The sequence below is a fragment of the Athene cunicularia genome (genome assembly GCF_003259725.1).
Source record: "Athene cunicularia isolate RWA chromosome 18 unlocalized genomic scaffold, athCun1 chr18_part1, whole genome shotgun sequence".
Classification (NCBI taxonomy): Eukaryota; Metazoa; Chordata; class Aves; order Strigiformes; family Strigidae; genus Athene; species Athene cunicularia.
This window is the reverse complement of record NW_020799123.1, coordinates 6,567,999-6,586,154: the sequence shown is the minus strand read 5'-3', so window position 1 is coordinate 6,586,154 and position 18,156 is coordinate 6,567,999. Positions and strand designations below refer to the sequence as shown.

General features: G+C 57.0%; 1 protein-coding gene across 3 annotated transcripts; it reads right to left on the bottom strand.

The window, feature by feature from the left end:
* Nucleotides 1-72: 72 nt before the first annotated feature.
* On the bottom strand, nucleotides 73-15,981 carry FADS6 (fatty acid desaturase 6). Of its 3 annotated transcripts, XM_026861032.1 has the most exons (8): nucleotides 15,899-15,981; nucleotides 13,292-13,360; nucleotides 7,010-7,344; nucleotides 6,099-6,265; nucleotides 5,385-5,565; nucleotides 4,363-4,550; nucleotides 3,597-3,776; nucleotides 73-2,600 (listed from the first exon to the last, which is right to left on the bottom strand). In XM_026861032.1, exons 2-8 carry the CDS (start codon nucleotides 13,306-13,308, stop codon nucleotides 2,451-2,453), a joined length of 1,218 nt encoding a protein of 405 aa, XP_026716833.1. In that variant the 5' UTR covers nucleotides 13,309-13,360; nucleotides 15,899-15,981; the 3' UTR covers nucleotides 73-2,450. The 3 variants fall into 3 exon arrangements, with proteins under 3 accessions (XP_026716833.1, XP_026716834.1, XP_026716835.1); XM_026861033.1 differs by lacking the exons at nucleotides 13,292-13,360; nucleotides 15,899-15,981 and adding an exon at nucleotides 7,576-7,977 and having other exon boundaries at nucleotides 7,010-7,347; XM_026861034.1 differs by lacking the exons at nucleotides 13,292-13,360; nucleotides 15,899-15,981 and adding an exon at nucleotides 7,576-7,977.
* Between the last annotated feature and the right edge of the window lie 2,175 nt (nucleotides 15,982-18,156).

The following is an 18,156-nucleotide window of genomic DNA, read 5'->3' as shown; positions in this document are numbered from 1 at the left end:
TTACAGCTAGAAGCTGATTTTAATAAGGGTCATAAAACCCACATGCTTTCTCGCACGGTCTTGAAAATGAGTTCATGGCTTTCTGCAAAGGCATGCTGAGCATGGCAGCTGGCCATATGCTTCCGTCTGCATCCACTCCTTCAGGGTGTTTGCAACAAGGACCAGGATTTCCGACAGCTTCAGTGCCTGTGCTCAGAGCCTCCAGCCTTAGCTCAACACAGCCATTACCAACTCATTGCTCAGAGAGGCGAGGCTGGAGGCACAGTTCCAAATATCAGCATTAATATCATCCACAAAAAAAAAGCATTGAGTTTAAATCTGGGCCATCACTTGAGGCAGAAATTTGGGGGGTTCTGAGCACAAGTCAGAAATCTCCCTTTTCCCCATTAACCTCTACTACATCTGCCACTTCTGACAGGGAATAAACCATATATTTCCCAAATCACAAGTAATGTCCCGCTGGCTGAAGGACCTGTGAACACTTGCCTTTAGATGGCACTGCGTTAAACAATATCCATGAAATTCGGCTGAGGACAGGGCTGTTGCTCCCACCAGTGCTTAGAAACATTTTGGGATTGATCTCTTTGCAAGAGGGGAGGAGAAAGAGCATTTTGTGCCCACAAACGGGGACACGTGAGGCTCAGATTACCCCAGCTGAACCAAAAGCACCGCTAATACGTGCTCAGTCCCCTCCTTGCTGGAGCCAGGAGCGCCACTAATTTGGCACATTTAGCATAATTTAACTCTGATACTCAATTAAGAAATTAATCATGAGGGAAGGAGTGCACCTCTGGGGAGGGTCTCTGCCACCCTCCAGCCCTGGGTGACCCCCAGGAGCACTCAGGCCATTTGGTCCAGCCACCTCCCACAGCTTCCTCCCCACCTATAGACCCGACATAACCCATGATGAAAGGGCGAGAATTTGCCCTTTGGATGTTTCACAATGTTCTGGATTGATAAACCTGCATGGGGTCAGTTAGAGGTGACTCAGCAATGCCACCAGCCCAGGGCATCAGCATCCCCTGGCCCCCAGCCCAGGATAAATCAGTAATTCCCTGTTTCTGGTGCCAAAGGGGTCACACTGGATGGATCCAGGCCCAACTTTCCCCACCTCCAAGTCTGGATCTGCTACATGAGGACATGCCGTGGCCATTCCGGCTCCAGCCCATGTCACAGTGGCCACAGGGGGACCCTTCCACAGTGGATGTCCCTGCAATTGGTGAAGGAGAACACGGGAGGACAAACACCATGGGCTGCCTCCTGCAGCCGTCACTCTGCCACGGGCCAGGACCAGAGCAGAGCATCCCTGTGCCTCGGGACACATTTGCAATGTGGAGCTCTGTAAATCCCAGTTGTGAGGCTGAGGGGGTCCAGCCCTGGTTGGGGGGACAGCATGAATCAGGGAGCAAAACCCCAGGCTCAGAGCAAAGCCTCCCAAAGCTCAGGGCCAGCACTGACTTCTGTGTTGGTCCCACTTGGGCCAGTTGTCTTTTCTGCTGCCAGCTCCCCACTGTGACACCATGCTTGGACTTTGTCATAGGTCTGGAAGGTTTGGGACAGCAGAATGCCCTGGGAAAGCCAGGGACGTCATCCCAGAGGGGGCTGGAACTGGCCACATGAGCATTCCACCCACTGGCAGCGGCTCAGTGGGCCGAGTTCACCCTCCCTAAGCAGGAAAAGTCTCCCAAGCTCTGGAGAGCGGCCAGAGCCTCCAGCAGGTGATTCTCCCACTAAACTCGCAATAGCAATTACAATATCTGGGGTCACCTCTGGCACCCCAATACCGATACCCCACAAGGGGAGAGGGTCTTTCCCCCAGCCCTGCCTTGGGCACTGCAGGATACCAGTAGGATTTGCTCTGGCAACAAAACCCAGTAATAAAGAAGATGCACTTCAACATGTTAAGGCTGAATTTGCCAAATCATTATTCCTACAAGGGACTGATTTACCCCAAAAGTCAAGCAAAGTGCAGGCAGCGGTGACACAACCCCCTCCCCACAATCCACCCTTTCGCTGAGCCCCCGACCACACATTTTCAGCCCCTTCCTATGGATCTTGGCAGCTCTCAGCCAGAAACCAGCTCCAGAAGCTCCAGTCACGGTGCCGCATCCCCAGCTGCAGCCCCCCAGGTCCTGCTGCAGGGAGGCCCCAGCCAGCAGATGGGGGTTTTCTCTCCCTAAGCGTGAAAGCAGAGTGGATAAAACTAAGCCCTGGCTGGGAATAACTGGGGGACACCCCCTCTTTTCCTGTCCCTGGCGTTGCACCGCCCAGCTCTCCTCCTGCAGTGGCTCTGTGTATCATTATCTAGCCAAAAGCAAGACATCAGGGAGAGATGTTTCCTACGTGATGGCTTTATGGAGAGTTTGTCTGTGTAGCCCTGATCCTGATAAAACCATCCCTGCCACAAGTGCCCCACAGGAAACAGTCCCCCGAGCCCTGGGGCCCCATCCTCACTGGATGCCCACCAGCTCCGTTATGGGGGGAGCGTGGACCATCAGCTCCTCGTATCTCTGCAGGAAGAGCTGGAGCCGGGAGATGTAGGTGTCTTCGTTGTATGGCAGTTTCTTCTGCTTCAGATACTGGGAGACGATGGGTTTGATCTGCAAAGACAAAGGCAAAATCACCTCCATGGGGGATGCCCCAGTGTTTGTACAAAGTTCCCAGCCTGAGGCATCGCCGAGCTCCCCGTAAGGTGCCAAGAAAACCCGTCCCACATGCGCAAAATGGGGCTGGAGACCGCAGCACCAGCAAGAACATCTTTACCATGTAAATTAAGAGGAAGGTGGTTTCTGATTGCAGCAACACGGGGATTCCACCCTCGTAAAACACTTTTGCATGGCTCTGGATTAGGAGAGATGCTCTAAGGAGGCTTTTAAGGAGTGCCAGCCACGCATGCTCATCACTTGCACCCATCGTTATTCCCACATGCCCACACAGCCAGCTCAGCAGCAGGGCTGGGAGGCTGCTACCAGCTTAATTACCCCTTCCCTGAAACACACCTTTGTGGGAGGCAGGTCCTACCGGCCCCCCGAGCTCAAGCAAAGGGCATGACCCAAAACCCCCTGGTGCTCCTGCTCCCTCTATTACTATTACTTAATTTTTCCCCTGACTTAAGACTGAAAATAAGTACATGGCATTTAATGAGTGGAGATCCCATGCTGAAGGGCAGTGCATGGACCTGCCCTGGGATGCCCTCAAGCAGGGGCAGCACTCAGAGCCCACGTTTTGAACACACCCCACACCTCAGAGCAACAAGTAAGGACATGATGACAATTATGGGGGGGGGGGTTCCTGAACGCTGGCTGAACCAAAAGCCAGGTTACGCAGTGCTGGAGATGCTTTCCCAAGGCAAGAGTTGGGAGGATCCTGGAAGGTTGCTGCTGGCTGGAATGGTGACCAGGGGATGGAGCAGGGAGTGGAAACCCAGGAGAAACAAGAGTGGGGATGGAGGGAGGTGGGTTAGGGGCTGTTGCAAAGCAGTGAGAAGCTTCTAGCATGGGGGGAGCAGTGCAGAGGGTTCTGGTGGCAGGAAGATGGATGGTCTCGTCCCCATGTCACCTCCCAACATGCTGATCTGCCCCGCAGGGCTGTCTCACCTTGAGGCACATGTTGTCAGAGAGGCTGGGGAAGAGGTGATGCTCCACGTGGCAGCTGATGAGCGAGTGGCCGAAGGACCAGTCGAGCAGGGCGTTGCGGGGCAGGTTGAGGACACCCAGGCTCATGAGATGGATCCGCTTGGGCTTCCGATCAGCCGCAAACATGGGGAGGCCGATGTGCTGCGGGAGAGGCAGGGTGGGCACCCCGCAGCACCTGCCAACCCCCAGACCTTTCCCAGAGGAGCCAACCACGGCTCCAGTCATGTGAGGGCACGAAAAGTGCCAGCCAGGCTGAGCCACGTTTTTGGATTTGCCTGCAACCCCCAAGCTGGGTTTGTCCCTAAAGCCACCCCATCCTGTGCTTGTCTGTCCACAAAGCCACCAAGGAGCACTCAGGCTCTGTCCCCACAACGCATCCCCACTTTGAGCCACCAGCCTCTCACTGTCCCAGGACCTGTGATACCAGCTCCACCTACACACACAAACACACCAAACCCCAGTCCTGCAAGCCGCCACAGAGGACATGACCCTCCAGCCCTTCACACCCATCTGCCCTGATGTTCTCCCAGGGCCACCACTTTCCACTCCAGGACCACCAGCCTGATCCTCCCCATGACAACATCAGCACGAGGGACGTGATGAGAGGCTGCTCGCCTTAAGCTGACACAAGCCCCAGCCAGCAGCATCAGGGCTATGTCACTGGTGCTGGGTGGTGGCTGGCCCATCTCCAGTGCCATCGGGACATCTTGGAGCTTCAGGTGTCTACCTGGAATATGTTGACATGGATGTAGGGGTGGGCCAGGAGGGACCGGGTGAGCAGCATGCAGAGCAGGGCGGACCACGGTGACTGGAAGCCCGAGACGTGGAGCAGCACCCAGTAATGGCAGTAGAGACCCAGAAACATGCAGCAGAGGGTCCGGAGAGCTGCTTTCCACTCCACGTTCCTCAACAAATCTGTGCAAGGAAGAAGAGGCAGCACATGGGCAAGGTGCTGATGATTCCCCACCACTGCTGCTCCAGGGACTGCCTGGCATACCAATAAATCTACAGCCCATCCCATTCTTCATCTCCCTTTCCCCACCCTCCAGGTTGGCCCAAAACCCCAGCCCTGCTGACCTGCTGGATTTTGGGGCTGGGGTCTGTAGTCCCCCCAGGGCAGTGGGGCAGAGGCTCCAACTGTGTGTCATCACATGGAGATTTGGCTGCATCTTCATTTCTTACAACTTGCCAGGTCATTGTCTGCGTTTTTGACATTGCCCCGAGCTGTGTGTTCAGCCCAATGGGCTGGGCCTCCTCAGCCTCTTACTATTTTCTAGGCTCTTCTCCCCGATCGTTTCCTGGCACCATTATTTTCCCTAAGCCATTGCCTCATCTGCCCAAGCTTGTTGCATCCTGTCCCCTGCAGACCCCCACACCTTCACCTGCCATGCAGTCAGCAAAGTCACTGTGATGCTCTGACCAGCCAGAGACCTACATGCGATGCTGAACCCTGCTATGGCCAAGGGTCTGAATCAAAGGCGAGCAAACCTAGGGCACTTCAGGCTCATGATGACTTTTCCAACACAAGAAAATGTGAAGCGCTTCTGAGTCCCAGAGGGATGTAGCAGATGCCTTCCCTGAAGCAGATGCAACATCACCTGCCTTCACTGCAGCCCTGTGTCCCACCGTGGGCTGGTGTAGTTAATGTGATGCCTCCAAACGAAGCAGGACCCTTTGGTGGGGTGAGACCTGGATGGTAACAAGCTCATCATACCCAGCACCCCACCCCAAGGTGTTTGAGACACATACCAAGTGCAACCAGAGGGGTCATGATGGGCACTGCAAGAGGCGCGATGAACATGTAGACGTAGCGGTTCAGGAAAGGAAGCTTCCAGGTGCTGGAGTCCCCCAGGCCGATGACATTGGTGTAGCCATGGTGGATTTTCACATGGTTGTATGTGGCTTGCTCAACCGTGAAAGCTGAGCAGAGCTGGGAGGGAAGAGAAAGGAGGAGATGCCAACAACCACAGCACCAGGGTCAGGCACCACCTGGCTTGGACTCAGAGGACAGGTGCTCAGGGGAGATGCTCCACACTCAGCGGAGATGCTCTGCACCCAGGGGAGATGCTCGGCATCCCACAGACTCCAAGCCAGTCTGGAAATGTACTTCTTAAAAGTTAAGCACTGGAAACCATTCCCACCATTCCCCACAACCCATTATCCTGCTCTGCAGCCCCACAGCCAAGGAGACCGACACAAAACCCTACAGCCCAGAACACCACAGGAGCCACCCCCAGCTGGGGGCTCAGCCCCCACCCTGCTGCCTCCAGGCAAAGCCCCACAAGCAGGGATGATCCTGATGCTCCCTGGTGTAGCATCGTTTTCAATTTAACCCTGCTGCACATGGATCAGGAATTGGATTCATCTTGTTCTCCAGTGGCTGTTCCTGATGGGCTTGAGGGTGCTGGCAAGGTGCTGATGAGGCGGGGGGGGCTGATACCTGAACCCCCCATCCCTGCTCACCTCAATGAAGAAGATGGCCCACACTTTGCCCCAGGATTTGGACTCGGTCAAGGCGTTGTGGCTGGCCAAGTGGCTGCCCTTCACAGTCAAGGTGTGATGCACCACGCCGAGGGTGAGGACACCCGCCAGGAAAGGGGTGGCCTGGGCTGACCGCAGGCACAGGAACCCTACGGAGAAACCAGCCGGGCAGGAGCTCGTGCTCCTCCTCACTTCTCTCTGCTCACGGCTGGGCTGGAGGTGTTGCTACACCCAAACATGCCAGCCACTGCCCTAAACCTGTTTTTCAGACATAGTTACAGGTATTTAAACTGCCTGAGCCAGAAAGCTTCCCTCCACACTGCCCTGCATGGCTGGACCAGCCACGCTCGCCACCATGCTGAAGGTTTGGCCACTTCCAGCTGCGATGTCACCAGGTGCTGCTGGTCCCATCCCACAGCTCTGGCTGGGATCCCACTGGTGACAAATACGACCCTGACAGGATTTCAGCATCCCCAGGAGTTCAAAAGCAAGAGAATGCACCAGCTGCAGCTTTCCAACTATGCTGCTGAAGCTCCATGCTAAACCATGTCTCACTCACCAGCCACGGCCAGGGCCACTGTCACCAAAACCACCACAGTTTCCCTGCCCCATGTCGGGACATGGATGGGACATGCTGCTCCCTGTCCTGCCGTGAGCCCATCTGCCCGGGAACTGTCCCCTCACCCCAGGCTGTACCCCAGGTGCTGCCATCACCCGCTGTGGGTTTCCAGTGGGGTCAGGGTGCCCCATGGCACCGAGTGGTCACAGACTTAAAAGGCTGCTAATAGGCTTCCAGCACAAAGTTGTACCAGCAGTGCAAAAGCTGCGAGGAGGCAGCGGTACCCCCTGGGACCCCTCTGGATGCAGTTTGGGTTAGGGCTGAGACGTGTTACCTGCTGGGAGCAGGAGGAAGCTGCAGGCAAGGATGCTGATGTCCACGCCGTGCCGCTCCCACCAGCTGCTGCTCTTCACCACCTTCTGCACCAGCTCCGAGAGCTCGGCCATCAGGGCTTCCTCGTGCCGCCCTGCTCGCTGTGGGGTCCCCCCGGGCATCACATCCCCGTCACCCAGCGCTGGCCCCGGCTCCCTGTCCTCTGCCATCGCCTCCATCCTGCTGCTGTCAGGTGCTGGTGTGCCCTGGAGCAGGGGGTCCCCGGCTCTGCCGACTTCATCGTTGACCCGCTGTCCCCTCTGCCTCACCGGGTCCCCATCCTCCAGCGGCATCTCCCTGCTGAGCAGAGGCCACTCAGGGCAGCACCCACAGAGGAGCACCCACAGCACCCCGACCCACTGCAGACGGGCTTCCCGGCTCCTTCTAAAGGACACGGGAAGGGCAGTGATGGAAAAATAATAAACAACCCGAGGAGGACGCAGACGGGGGAGAGAGACAGAGAGCCACCCAGCCTCCCACACCAGGGACACCCCAGCCACCACCCGGCCACCGCAGCCCCCTACTCACGCCAGCCCGGGCACGGTGGCTCTCCCGGCGTTGTCCGCCCCGGCCAGCCCGTGCAGCACCGCACACCGGTGCTGTACAGCAGCGATTTGGAGAAGGGAGGAGCAGGGGAGGGCAGGGAGGAGGGCAAATGCAGATTAGCAATGGTAATAATCCGCCCTGGCGGCCCATTTCGGGGAGCAGCCGTTGCGGCAGGGCCATGGGGAGGACACTGGGCCGAGGGCACCGGGAGGCAAGGGCGGCGGAGGAGGGAAGGAGTGGAAAAAATGATGGAGAGAGGCAGTGGAAATGCTGGAGACGAAGGAACGGAGAGCCAGAAATAGCCCCAAGAAACCCAAGCGGAGCACCGAGGACGGGGATAGGGTTTCGCTTCTGCCGGGGAGCAGGAGCAAACATTGCCTGTCCCGCCTGAGAGCCGTTTTGGGGAGAAAACCGGCCTTTTTCCACGGCAAGGAGCAGGCTGCGGGAAGGAGGGGGCAGCGCACGGCTGCGCAGCTGCCTGCCCGAACTGCTGCTGCCGAGCCGCTCGGCACCCTCCTCCGTGCTGGGGGGGATGCTGAGCTCAGGGGCACCCATCGGGTCACCCCAGAGCTGTGCCCAGCAGCCACAGCACCCAGCCCTAACCCCCACAGGGTCCCTCTTCTCTTCCAGGCTGTTTTCAGGAATTTGGTAAGAATCTCTTCCCTTTTCCATTGCTGCCTCCTGACTAATCACTCACAGCACAGGCACCCCAAAAGCTTTGGGGATGCCTGTGCACAGTCTGGGACCTCCTGATCCCAGTTTCTTTACAGAGGAAGGCCAAAAACACATCGCTTCTCACCGGGTACTGGATTCCTTCTTACTTTGTTATTTCTTCTACTCAAAACCAAGATCAGGTCTACTGATTCACCAAAACCTTGATGAACGCTGACATCTAACAAGTTCATAGACAAGGCTGGTTTGCTGTACCCATTGCTGGGGTACCCCAGCCCCAAACTGGGACAGGTGCAGCACCTCCAGTAACAGCACATCACTGCAGCGACTCACAGGGAAGCAAATCTTGCACCCAAGTTTCTCCAAGGCCCAGAGGACTGTCATACTCTGCACAAAAATTAATAACAATTAAAAAAAAAATCACACTTGCTGCAAAAGGGGCAGAGCCAAGAGTGCATTAGAGACCTGCTGAGGTTTCATTTTGACTGTAAGAGCTTGTGTTATGAAAAATTCCCAAAGCCAAGAGCACTAGTGAATTACAGCAGCATCTGAAGCCCAGCAAGCTGCAGGGCTGGCTGCAGCCAGCTGGGTCAGTGATTAATTCTGATACACACTGTGGCTTTCATTACCTGCTCATTAGCAAGGGAAGCCTGTGGCTGGGAGAGCACCTATGGGTGCTGCTGGGCCAGGGGGAGGTGGATGTCAGACCCAACGGGTGCATCAGGTGGGGCTGCTGGGTCCACTCCTGAAGGATGACTTCATTACCATCATCACACCTAGGATGTCACTGCAAAGGATGGTGGTGGCACGGTGACAAAGCCCTGCTCTGAGGGTGCTGGGCTGCTCTTCGGTGGGGCCAAAGGTGAGCAGTGGTGGAGCTGCCATTGCACAAGTGCAGAACAGGGCAGAACTGGTTATGTGGTGGCAACCGAGGAGGAGGTGAGTATCAGCCACACTTCCAAGACCAGCATGAGCCATCAGGGTCCCACTGCAGCTGGCAGCGAGCATGCCAGCATGCATGGGCAGAGACAGGCACGTGGCATCGCTCTGTCCCGTGCTGCCACTGGGACCAGAGACCTCCAGGGAGAAGAGAAGAAATAAGAGGTTGAAAATCATGTGGGAGAGGCTGTTTTGCCTTCTGGGGAAAAATGTCCAACCCATAAGAGCCTCTTCCTGGGAGCTGCAGCAAAGCTGAGAGTCACAATGCTCTCAAGAGATCAGCAGCCATACAGAGAGTCTGCAAAGCCATAAGGAAGGCCGGCAGATTTGGGGTTATAGCCCTAAATCTGCTTCCTTGCTGCTTTGCAGAGCTCCATTTTCAAAAGAAACTTTTAAACCCCAGTTTATATTTGACTTTCCACCATGTGCAGGCCATGCCATGCCATCGCACTGACCCCACTAAGACTTCAGGGATGAAAACAAATACTGACTTGGCCCTTGCACCATGAACGCAAACACCTCCAATTTAGCAGGAAAAACACATTAAAGACTCAGAAATCCTTCGACATGCAGCAGGGCAGCAGGAGGGGATCAGCGTAATCCCTGGAGCAGTAAGTTCTTGCCGCCAGCTGCCGACCCTGCAGCCGTCCCTTGCCCCAGGCAGTACGGGGGTCCCACAAGCAGACCCCACTGCCTCCGAAGGAGCTGCCAGCCCCGAGGGAGCCCCAAGGATTTGTCCTCCCATGTCACTGCTCCCAAATGAGGAGAGAATGCGCCATTTTAGCATGGCACAAGGGCACACATGCCAGGCTGATAGGACTCAGTGGCTGCAAGTGCTCCCAGCCGATCCCCCTGGGGTCCCCCCAGCTTGTGGGACAGAACCCACTGCAGCCCCCAATGGACACTTTTCCAGTCCCAAATCCAGGAGTTATTTGCAAAAGTCACAGGGACAGAGCCCCCTTGGCAGACCCTCTAGCCCCACAGCCAACCACCCTGTGCACCCTCCTCCACCTCTCCCCTGGCTGCCACAGCTGGACACCCCAAATCCACCTTCCCCCCACTTCTGCCATCACCGGGGCTGGGGGATTTGCTTTTTTAATACCCTGGTTTGAGTGGGGTTCCCCCTCCTTGTCTTTTAGGCCAAGCACATTTGAGTAAGTAACTTAATGAGGAATTAGTTACTACCGTGCTCTCCCCAGCAGGGAGAGCTTAAGCACGGTCCTCTTTTCCTTTTGGGGTCTGGCAGAGTCACTGTGTCCTCAAGAAGGAGAAATTCGTGGGGTTTAACACCTCACCCCAAGCCTCTCCCTGAGCCTGACGGCTGAGTCAGGAGCTCCATCTGCAGGCAAAACCCTGTCTCCATCACCCCCGAAAAGAGCTCTGTTCCCCCAAATCCAGGCCCTGGCACAAGGGTGCTTGGCACATCCTCCCCTCCGAGCAGTTCCCACGGCTGCTGCCAAGCCAGCAGCTCGGCCCCGGTTCCCACTCACCCACCCACACTGGGGCTGCCCCACGGCCAGCTGGGGCACCCCAAACCCTCCATCGCTGGGGCTCCGGGATGAGAAAAAAGTGAAGGACAAGCTCGGGAGCCTCAGGGCAGGCACCAGAGGGAGTTGCAGCTCCATGCAGCGGCGGCTCTTGCTGTCACTTTGCCAAAACCACGGGATGCTCAGCCCTGGGCTGGTGGACTCCCAAAAGGCAAGACCCAGCCTGATCTGTGTGCTGGGGCAAGGAGCTCTCGGGGGGGTGGCACAGCCAGCGAGCCCCAGCCCACGGGGTGAAAAGTCTCCTCCCAGGGACCAAGACCTTGGGTGAAACCACAGCCTCTCTCCAGCTCCGATGGTGCCAGGCTGGGACGGGGCTGACAGGGGTGGTGAGATACCGGATCCGTCTGGAGCCCTGCAGTAGCCCACGTGCTCCTAGCCCTGTCAGGACGTGGCAAGGCCATGCTTTTAACCTTAAATAAATACCCCTCCAGGATGTCTTGCTGTTTGCAGGACACAAACAGCCACTTCGGGCAATGGAAAACTTCCCGCTCGTGCTTGGCAGCTCCAGGAAGAAATTGGATCCCAGCGCTGGCTAATCTGGCCGATCTGTTTGTGCCAGCCGGCGTGGCACAGACCGGATGGCGGTGAGACGGGGCAGACAAAGCCCCACTGCCCTGTCTGGGGTCATGCACGGGCTGCCAGGAAGGCACTGTGGACAGAGGTCGATGGTCTTATTCAGGCTCTATGTTGGTCCAATGTCACCTTGTGCTGCCCGGACACCTGGGGAGGGAGGCGGCTGAACAGTAGAGCCCCACAAAGGGCCCACACCCCCAGTGTCATTCACACCACCCTTTGTATTGCTGCCTTATTTTTCTCATCCCTGTTTGACTCCCAGATGTGTGCTGAGGGGGTCACATGTCAGGAATTACTCTGCTAAACCTCAGTGATATTCACCCTGGGATGAAAAGACCCGACAGCAGCCAGGTACCGTGATGTCAGCTGAGCTCCTCGGTGCTGCAGGCTTTAGGGGCCACATGGTGTGGCAGGACCTGGGCCCTCCTGGCTCTGGGGTTGGGACGATGGTCCCCCATGTCCTGGCCAGGCCAGTGTGCTGCAGGGATGGACCCACCAGCATCCCCCAACTGCAGAGTGGGGACGGACCCACGGGGCTGCCCCTGTAGAGTGGGAGGCGCTTCCTTGCGTGGGGTCGAGCACATGCCTGGTATCAGCTACATCATGGAGGGGAACGCAACCACCTCCCTTCTCCCTGTTTCAGTAGCCAACTGCAAACACAAGAATCCCAAAGCTCAGGGACAAGCCCCAAGGTGTAAGTCTCTGCCTTCCCAGGGCAGCAGAGGCTGGTGCAGGAGGTTTGTTTGAAGCCAGCTGTGCATGAAAACCAAACCCAGCACAAAGGCCTCCCTGAGCCCACAGAGCCCTGCCCAGGGCTCAGAGTCACAGCACCAAAACCCATCCTCACCCATGAGCACCCCAAATGCCCCCAGGGGACCTGCTGCATATCCACCACCAGCCCTTTAGGCCACCACCACTGGAATATCCTGATACCATACCTGGACTGTGTTTTCAGTTTTATATATCAGCAATGAATAAAGGAGTTGTCATCCACCCCCTGCTCCAGCGCGACTTAATTTCCAAAGCCTGGCTGGAGGTGTCAACTAATCACAGACTTCCTCCACTTAGCAGCTCAGGGTGAAGGTAATCACTGGTTTGGGTGCCTCTGCTCTTGCCCCGACCGAAACTGCTTGCCCCCACCCCTGTCCGTGGCGTCACTGCCTGGCCAGGTGTTACCCAACGCGAGCGCACAGTGGAGATGCCGTGGGCTCTGTCCTGCTCTGCTTCCAAAGTGCTGAGCCTGCTGCCAGTGGTACCACCATGAGATGGTTGAGGCCTCTCACCCATGGGCCTGGCAGCTTTTTTGTGACCCTGGAGGGCTGGGGTTCTCGTCCTGACAACAATGAGTCCCAAGAAGGGAACCAGCCATCAGGCAGTGATCAGAAAGACACTCTTGAGCACAGTGCTGCACCTCCAGTCCTCAAAAATTACATTTTTCTTTGTAACCACAGCACTGCACAACACGAGCCCCCCAAGGTGCCTTCCTGGTCCCCAAGCCCAAGCCAGCGGGGCCGGCCACGGCAGCTCCCCAGCATCCACCCACACAAAACTTTTACCGCTTGGTGTAGGCAGGGTAACTCCAGGCTCCATCCTCTGCCCTCTCTAGGAAAGAGGGATGTTTCCAACCTTCTTGGCATGCAGAGGGAAGATGAGGACCCTGACAAGGTTGTGCCAGAGACGGCACTACCCAGCACTTGCCACCTCGAGCTGATTCATGGCCGAGCAAGGGCCGTTTGCTGGGGTGGCTCAGCGCCGCTATCCATGGCTGCTTTTCAGGGCCAGGGCTCCCTGACAGCTCCCACCACCAGCTTCATGGGACAGAAGGGAAAGAGGCTGGGAAGTAGGGTAAGGCCTCGGGGCCAAGACTCTCTTGCCTTCTCCCCCAGGAATATATGGACACTCTCTGTCAGGGCTGTTGTGTTTGCCCTGTTTAAGAAACTAGATCCAAAGTGGGCACAGACCAGTACCTGTGTCTTAATTCCATCGTTGTTCTTTGTGGAATCAGGAGATGCTGAATTCACAGAAACCAGAAATCCCTGCAAGACAGAAATCTCCCTGCTCATTAAGAAGCCCATGAATGTCTTAACTGGCAAGAGGAGGGGTTGCATGATGCTGCCTCTGCACCCAGGATGGGCACTGCCCTCCGCTGAGCCCAGGACCATGCTCTGCCCTGGTGACAACTTTGCCCTTGCATGGAGGGTTGGTGCCACCCTGGGTGCAAACAGCAGTTGGGTGCCACAGTCCACGGGCAGGTGCCCGATCCCACGCTGCTCGGGCCGGAGGGGAGGCAAGGGCAGTCAGGGCTGTGATGTAACCTGGCGTGCCCAAGAGGCAGTGCCTGGAAGGGAGTGAGCCGCCCAGTCGGTGTGGGAAGCCAATGCGCTGCGTCACTCCTTCAGGCTGGAAATCTGGTTGGGAGCCAAAGGGCTGCCTAAATCCAGCCGGACTCCAAGAACGCACCCCCATCTCCCCAGTTCTCGCACGGCTGTAACCTACTTCCCTGCTTTTGGCTGCTGCGGGGAGGTGGTGGTTGAGCGGAGGGGCCTGGGAGAGGGTCTGCTCTCCCAGCTCCATCACACACGGATGGGCTCCATCTCCCTGCCAGGCTTGGGGATGCATCCAGCCAATAGCCCCCATGTCCACCTTAACCATTACACGTGGGGCAGCCCCAAGCCCTGCACAAGGGGGACTGACTTTCTGGGGTTTATCTGTCCCAAGCCCACCTCCCCCCGAGAAGAGCCCGTCCTTCCCGGGGGGCACAGGCAGCCCACCAGAGCCCTGCCGAACTTGCCTCTCACAGGTGCCACCACACTGAGGGAAGTTTTGTTTCTTCTTCAAGGCAAGCGCCCAGATGCACCCTGCCAGCCAGAGGGATAACTCACACACCGCCTGGCAGCTATTTCATCAGCACGGCTGGACCCATAAAACCAGTTAGCTTGGAAAAACAGGGACTCTTCTAATAATACCTTTGGAGCAGTGGTGCTCTGGATCTTAGTCCACCAAGGGAATATCTGGAGGAGGTTGAGGGTCAGCTCTGGCTGGCACATGGCTGCATCCCCAGCCCTACCAGCAGCACCAAGCAAAGGAGTCATCCTCCATCACCGGTGCCTGAAAACTGGCATTTTGTAGCTTTCTAAGAAAGCACAAATACCAGGAAAGCTGCTAATCCTGCAACCAGTTTTGCCACAAAAGCAGTCTCCCCAGCACCATTCCTCCAGCTTTCACCTTCCTACCATGTTGTGGACAAATCCAAGGTGCTGCTCCTTAATCTCAGCCTGGGGAAGCAAGAGCCACCCTGACCCAAACAACCTTGATGGTGTATTTTATTTAACTTCAGTGAGGCCCTGCTGGGATCGGGGTCAGCGGTGGCCAGAGCTCGCTGGCAGGAGGGCAAATTGGGGCAAAGCGAAAGAGGGAGGAGGCCCATGAAAAAAAAATAGGGCTTAGAATAGAAACCAGGTTAGGGCTAAACTGTAGGTGGTAGGAGCTGTCATGGCAGGTAGAGCTGGCTGCTGCTGCCAGCCCAGGGGACCTGGGGCCCTCTGAGCTATCCTCAGCATCCTCATCAAGTTTGCATGGTTGCCAATCCTCCAATTTTGGGAGTCGCTGGGCTGGAGGGCACAGGGGGAAAGGGGCTATTATGAGAAGTATGGGTGCAAAGAGACCAAGACCTCAGCCTTGAATCGTCCCTTCATTCTGCAAAAGCTCCTCTGGCCCTTTGAATGGCCAGTGCTTGGGACTGCCCCTCCAGAGGGTCCTTGTTGCCCCAGGAGAGCTGCACCCAGGGCACTGGGATGGAGACTCAGCGGAAATAGAATATCAGGTAGCAGCTCCGCAGAAAAAGGAGTAGGGTTTGTTTTTTGACTTTGTTCCTGAATGGGAAAAGAACAATCAACAATGAACCAAGCTGAGCGCAAAGCAAGATAAGACTGACCTCCCGTGGTGCTCCAGGCAGCCGGACGAGCATCACCGGGCACTTGGCACAGCCCGGAGGGCTCCCCCGAAATGCACAGAGGACTCACAAGGTGCCACTGGCACCACCCTGGGACCCATCAGCCCAGAGAGCCCACGGGCGGCCGGATCCACCAACAAACACAGGAGTCGTCCCACAGCCATGTTCCCGGCTGGGCGCAGCCAGCTGGAGCCAGGCAGGGAGCTGATAGCGGGATTTGCTAAGCGAGGCTGGAGGCGGTTCTGGGAATAACTCTGCTGCCTGGCATGAGCCTGCTTCCCAAGCAGGATGTTGCCTTCCGGCACACGGCATAGGCGATGGACCCGGAAAACCGGGTGATTTGCTGGGAGAGGTGTGACTAAGACTCATGTTTTGTTGGAAAAAGGGGTGAAACCAACCTCCTTGAAGCTGATGGAAAGTCCCCATGGAGTACCCCAGGTTCAGCTGGCACATGGACCAGTGACTTTCCCCAGCCCATGGACCATTTGTCACTCAGGATTTCACTCCATCTGCTCCTGACAGGGGGAGAACCATGTCGAAAAACATCCCTGTGACTTCCATTTTCCCCAAACAGGAAGTCTCCCTTTTCCATAGTGAAAAGTCCTGTGGTCAACAACATTACCTTTCCAGAAGACAAGTCCACAGTGATATTGTGAGTGGGTTCCTGTGGCCATCCTCTGCCCCTCTGAAGTGCCAGGCACGTTGCCCTCATGAGGTCCCTTGGGAAGGCTCAGCTGGTGGCAGGGCTGGTGGGGAGCTGGGATGAGGAGGACGTTTGAGGAGAGAGAGCAAGTGCTGCCAGCTCCCCCCACTTCTTTACATACCCAATAATTTTGGAGAAGAATCCGTGTAAAAAGGTGCTTTTTTTAGTCTTCAGTCCCAACACAGCCTTATCCTGCTGTCAAGTCTGGGACAGCTCTTGGCATCATCTGCCCTTGGGGTGGTGGGGAGGGAAGCTTACCATCCCCTTCAGAGAGAGACAGCCATCCTGTGTCACCTCCTCCAGCCCCTGGTGTCCGTGGGATGCCTGGGGAGACCTGGGGACCTGCTCATCCACCCCTGGCACGGAAAGCCACCCAGGAGGCACCCACAGCGCCCAGCCCCTCCACCTTGTACAGGGTCAAACCAGGCCCAGCTTAGGGATACTGGCCCCAGCCACAGGACTGGTGCTCCCTGGAGAAAGGTGGTTTGAGCACGTGGCATCCCTGCCTGGCGGGGCTGAGAGCAGCCCCGGGCCGGGTGAGTAATGCCTTCGGCCGGCTGCCTCGAATACCAAGGGTTGATCTATCACCTGGTGCCGGCAGGTGAGGAGGCATGCTGCTCCGCTGGCACCTAGGGGCCCCTCTCAGCACCTCCAAAATGTCTCCTGGGAAGGATCAGGGAGCCTCTTCCTGCTCCTCTGAATGGGGCTCACCCAGCTCAGCACCATGTCCCGGTGCCATCCCCTCACTTTTCTGTGCCCTCTCCCATCCACTCACTCCAGGCAACTGGTCTCCATGCCCTGCTCTTGCCACAGCAGAGCACTTGCCACCTTCTTGCCAGAGACCCTGCTGCCCTCCACCCCAACAGCCCAGGATGTGTCTCTTGGGCACATGGACACCACCAAGACCATCTTCACCCATCTCCAGGTTGGCTTTTGCCCCTCCATGGGTGCTGCCCAGCCCACTGTGCTCCTCCAGGAAGCCTCTCCAGAGTGCCACTGCCACTCAGGGCTTTTGTGAGGGATGCACAGCATGGGGCAGGATCTGGGCTGTCCCCATTCCTGCAGACAATATTCCAGAGTGAGAGCAGAGCTCCAGTCATAGACATGCTGATGCTGCTGCCAGCACCCTGCCTGCACGGGCTTGTATAACCTCTAACGTCAGACAGTGCTGGGCCACGACTGAGCCAGCTTCTGCTTCCCTCCTTGCCTGCACCAGCCTGGCACCACAGCCATTCATGGGGCCCAAAGCTCCAGGGTCTCACTCCCTGGGGACCCCTGCACCTGCTGCGTGCACCATGGGTCCCTCTGCCCAGCAGCCTTCCCACAGGGATACTGGTGGGTGCTGTCACCTGGTCCCCGCTGCAACCCAAGGATGCTCATCCTCCACCTCAGGACCCTTTGGGGCATGGTCCTCCTTCACATTGAGCATCCTTTGCTGTTGTCTTTGAAAGCAATCAATAAAAAGGGATACTTTTATGCTTCTCCCAGGGGAGAGGGGACAGGATGTGGCCAGAGCTGCTCCCTGGCCAGTGTGGAGATGAGCCCAGCGCTGTCCCACAGGTGCCCAGAAAGCCTCCACCTCCCCAGCCGTCCCTGGCCTGCCTTCCAAATCCGATCAGCCAGGTTTCAGGGTGCTGGAGATGTGCCAAATCACCAGGGCAGCAGGGCAAAGGCATTCCCTGGCACCAGAGCAGGCAGGACACTGTGCCAAGAACAGCACGCGTGGCTCATCTCCCTTTCCCAGCCCCCAAAACATGAGCAAAACCCCTGGAGAGGTGTTGTCTGTGGGTACAACCGGTGGCTGAATTGTGGCTGCCTGTCAGTGCCCTCGAGGACTGCGTGACCCCCACAAAACCCACAGCCAGGGTCCACACGCCCCTGGACATGGGTAGTCAAGCCCATATGCTGCTGTTGAGGACCCACTGTTGCCCCTCAGGCATCACTTGCAGGTTGCAAAGTGCCGCAGGGTCTGCTTTGGTCCTTGGCACTCTTACGTAAGGAAGCGGGAGCGCAGTGGGGATGAACCCTGCTTTGTAGGTCAGAACATGGAGGTGCAGGGCAGTTAGGGGATTGGGCTAGGTCAGCCCGTGAGTCAGTGGCAAAGGAGGGACCGGCGCGGCGGAGGCTTTATTAGCTGATGAGGGGTGGAGCAAGGCTCCGCAGGCAGGCGAGGAGCC

Coding starts and splice junctions, on each gene's coding strand:
- FADS6 (XM_026861032.1), bottom strand. Junction 4,551..5,384: donor GACCCCTCTGGTTGCACTTG/GTATGTGTCTCA, acceptor TTCCTTGCACAG/ATTTGTTGAGGAACGTGGAG. Junction 2,601..3,596: donor CTGACAACATGTGCCTCAAG/GTGAGACAGCCC, acceptor TTGTCTTTGCAG/ATCAAACCCATCGTCTCCCA.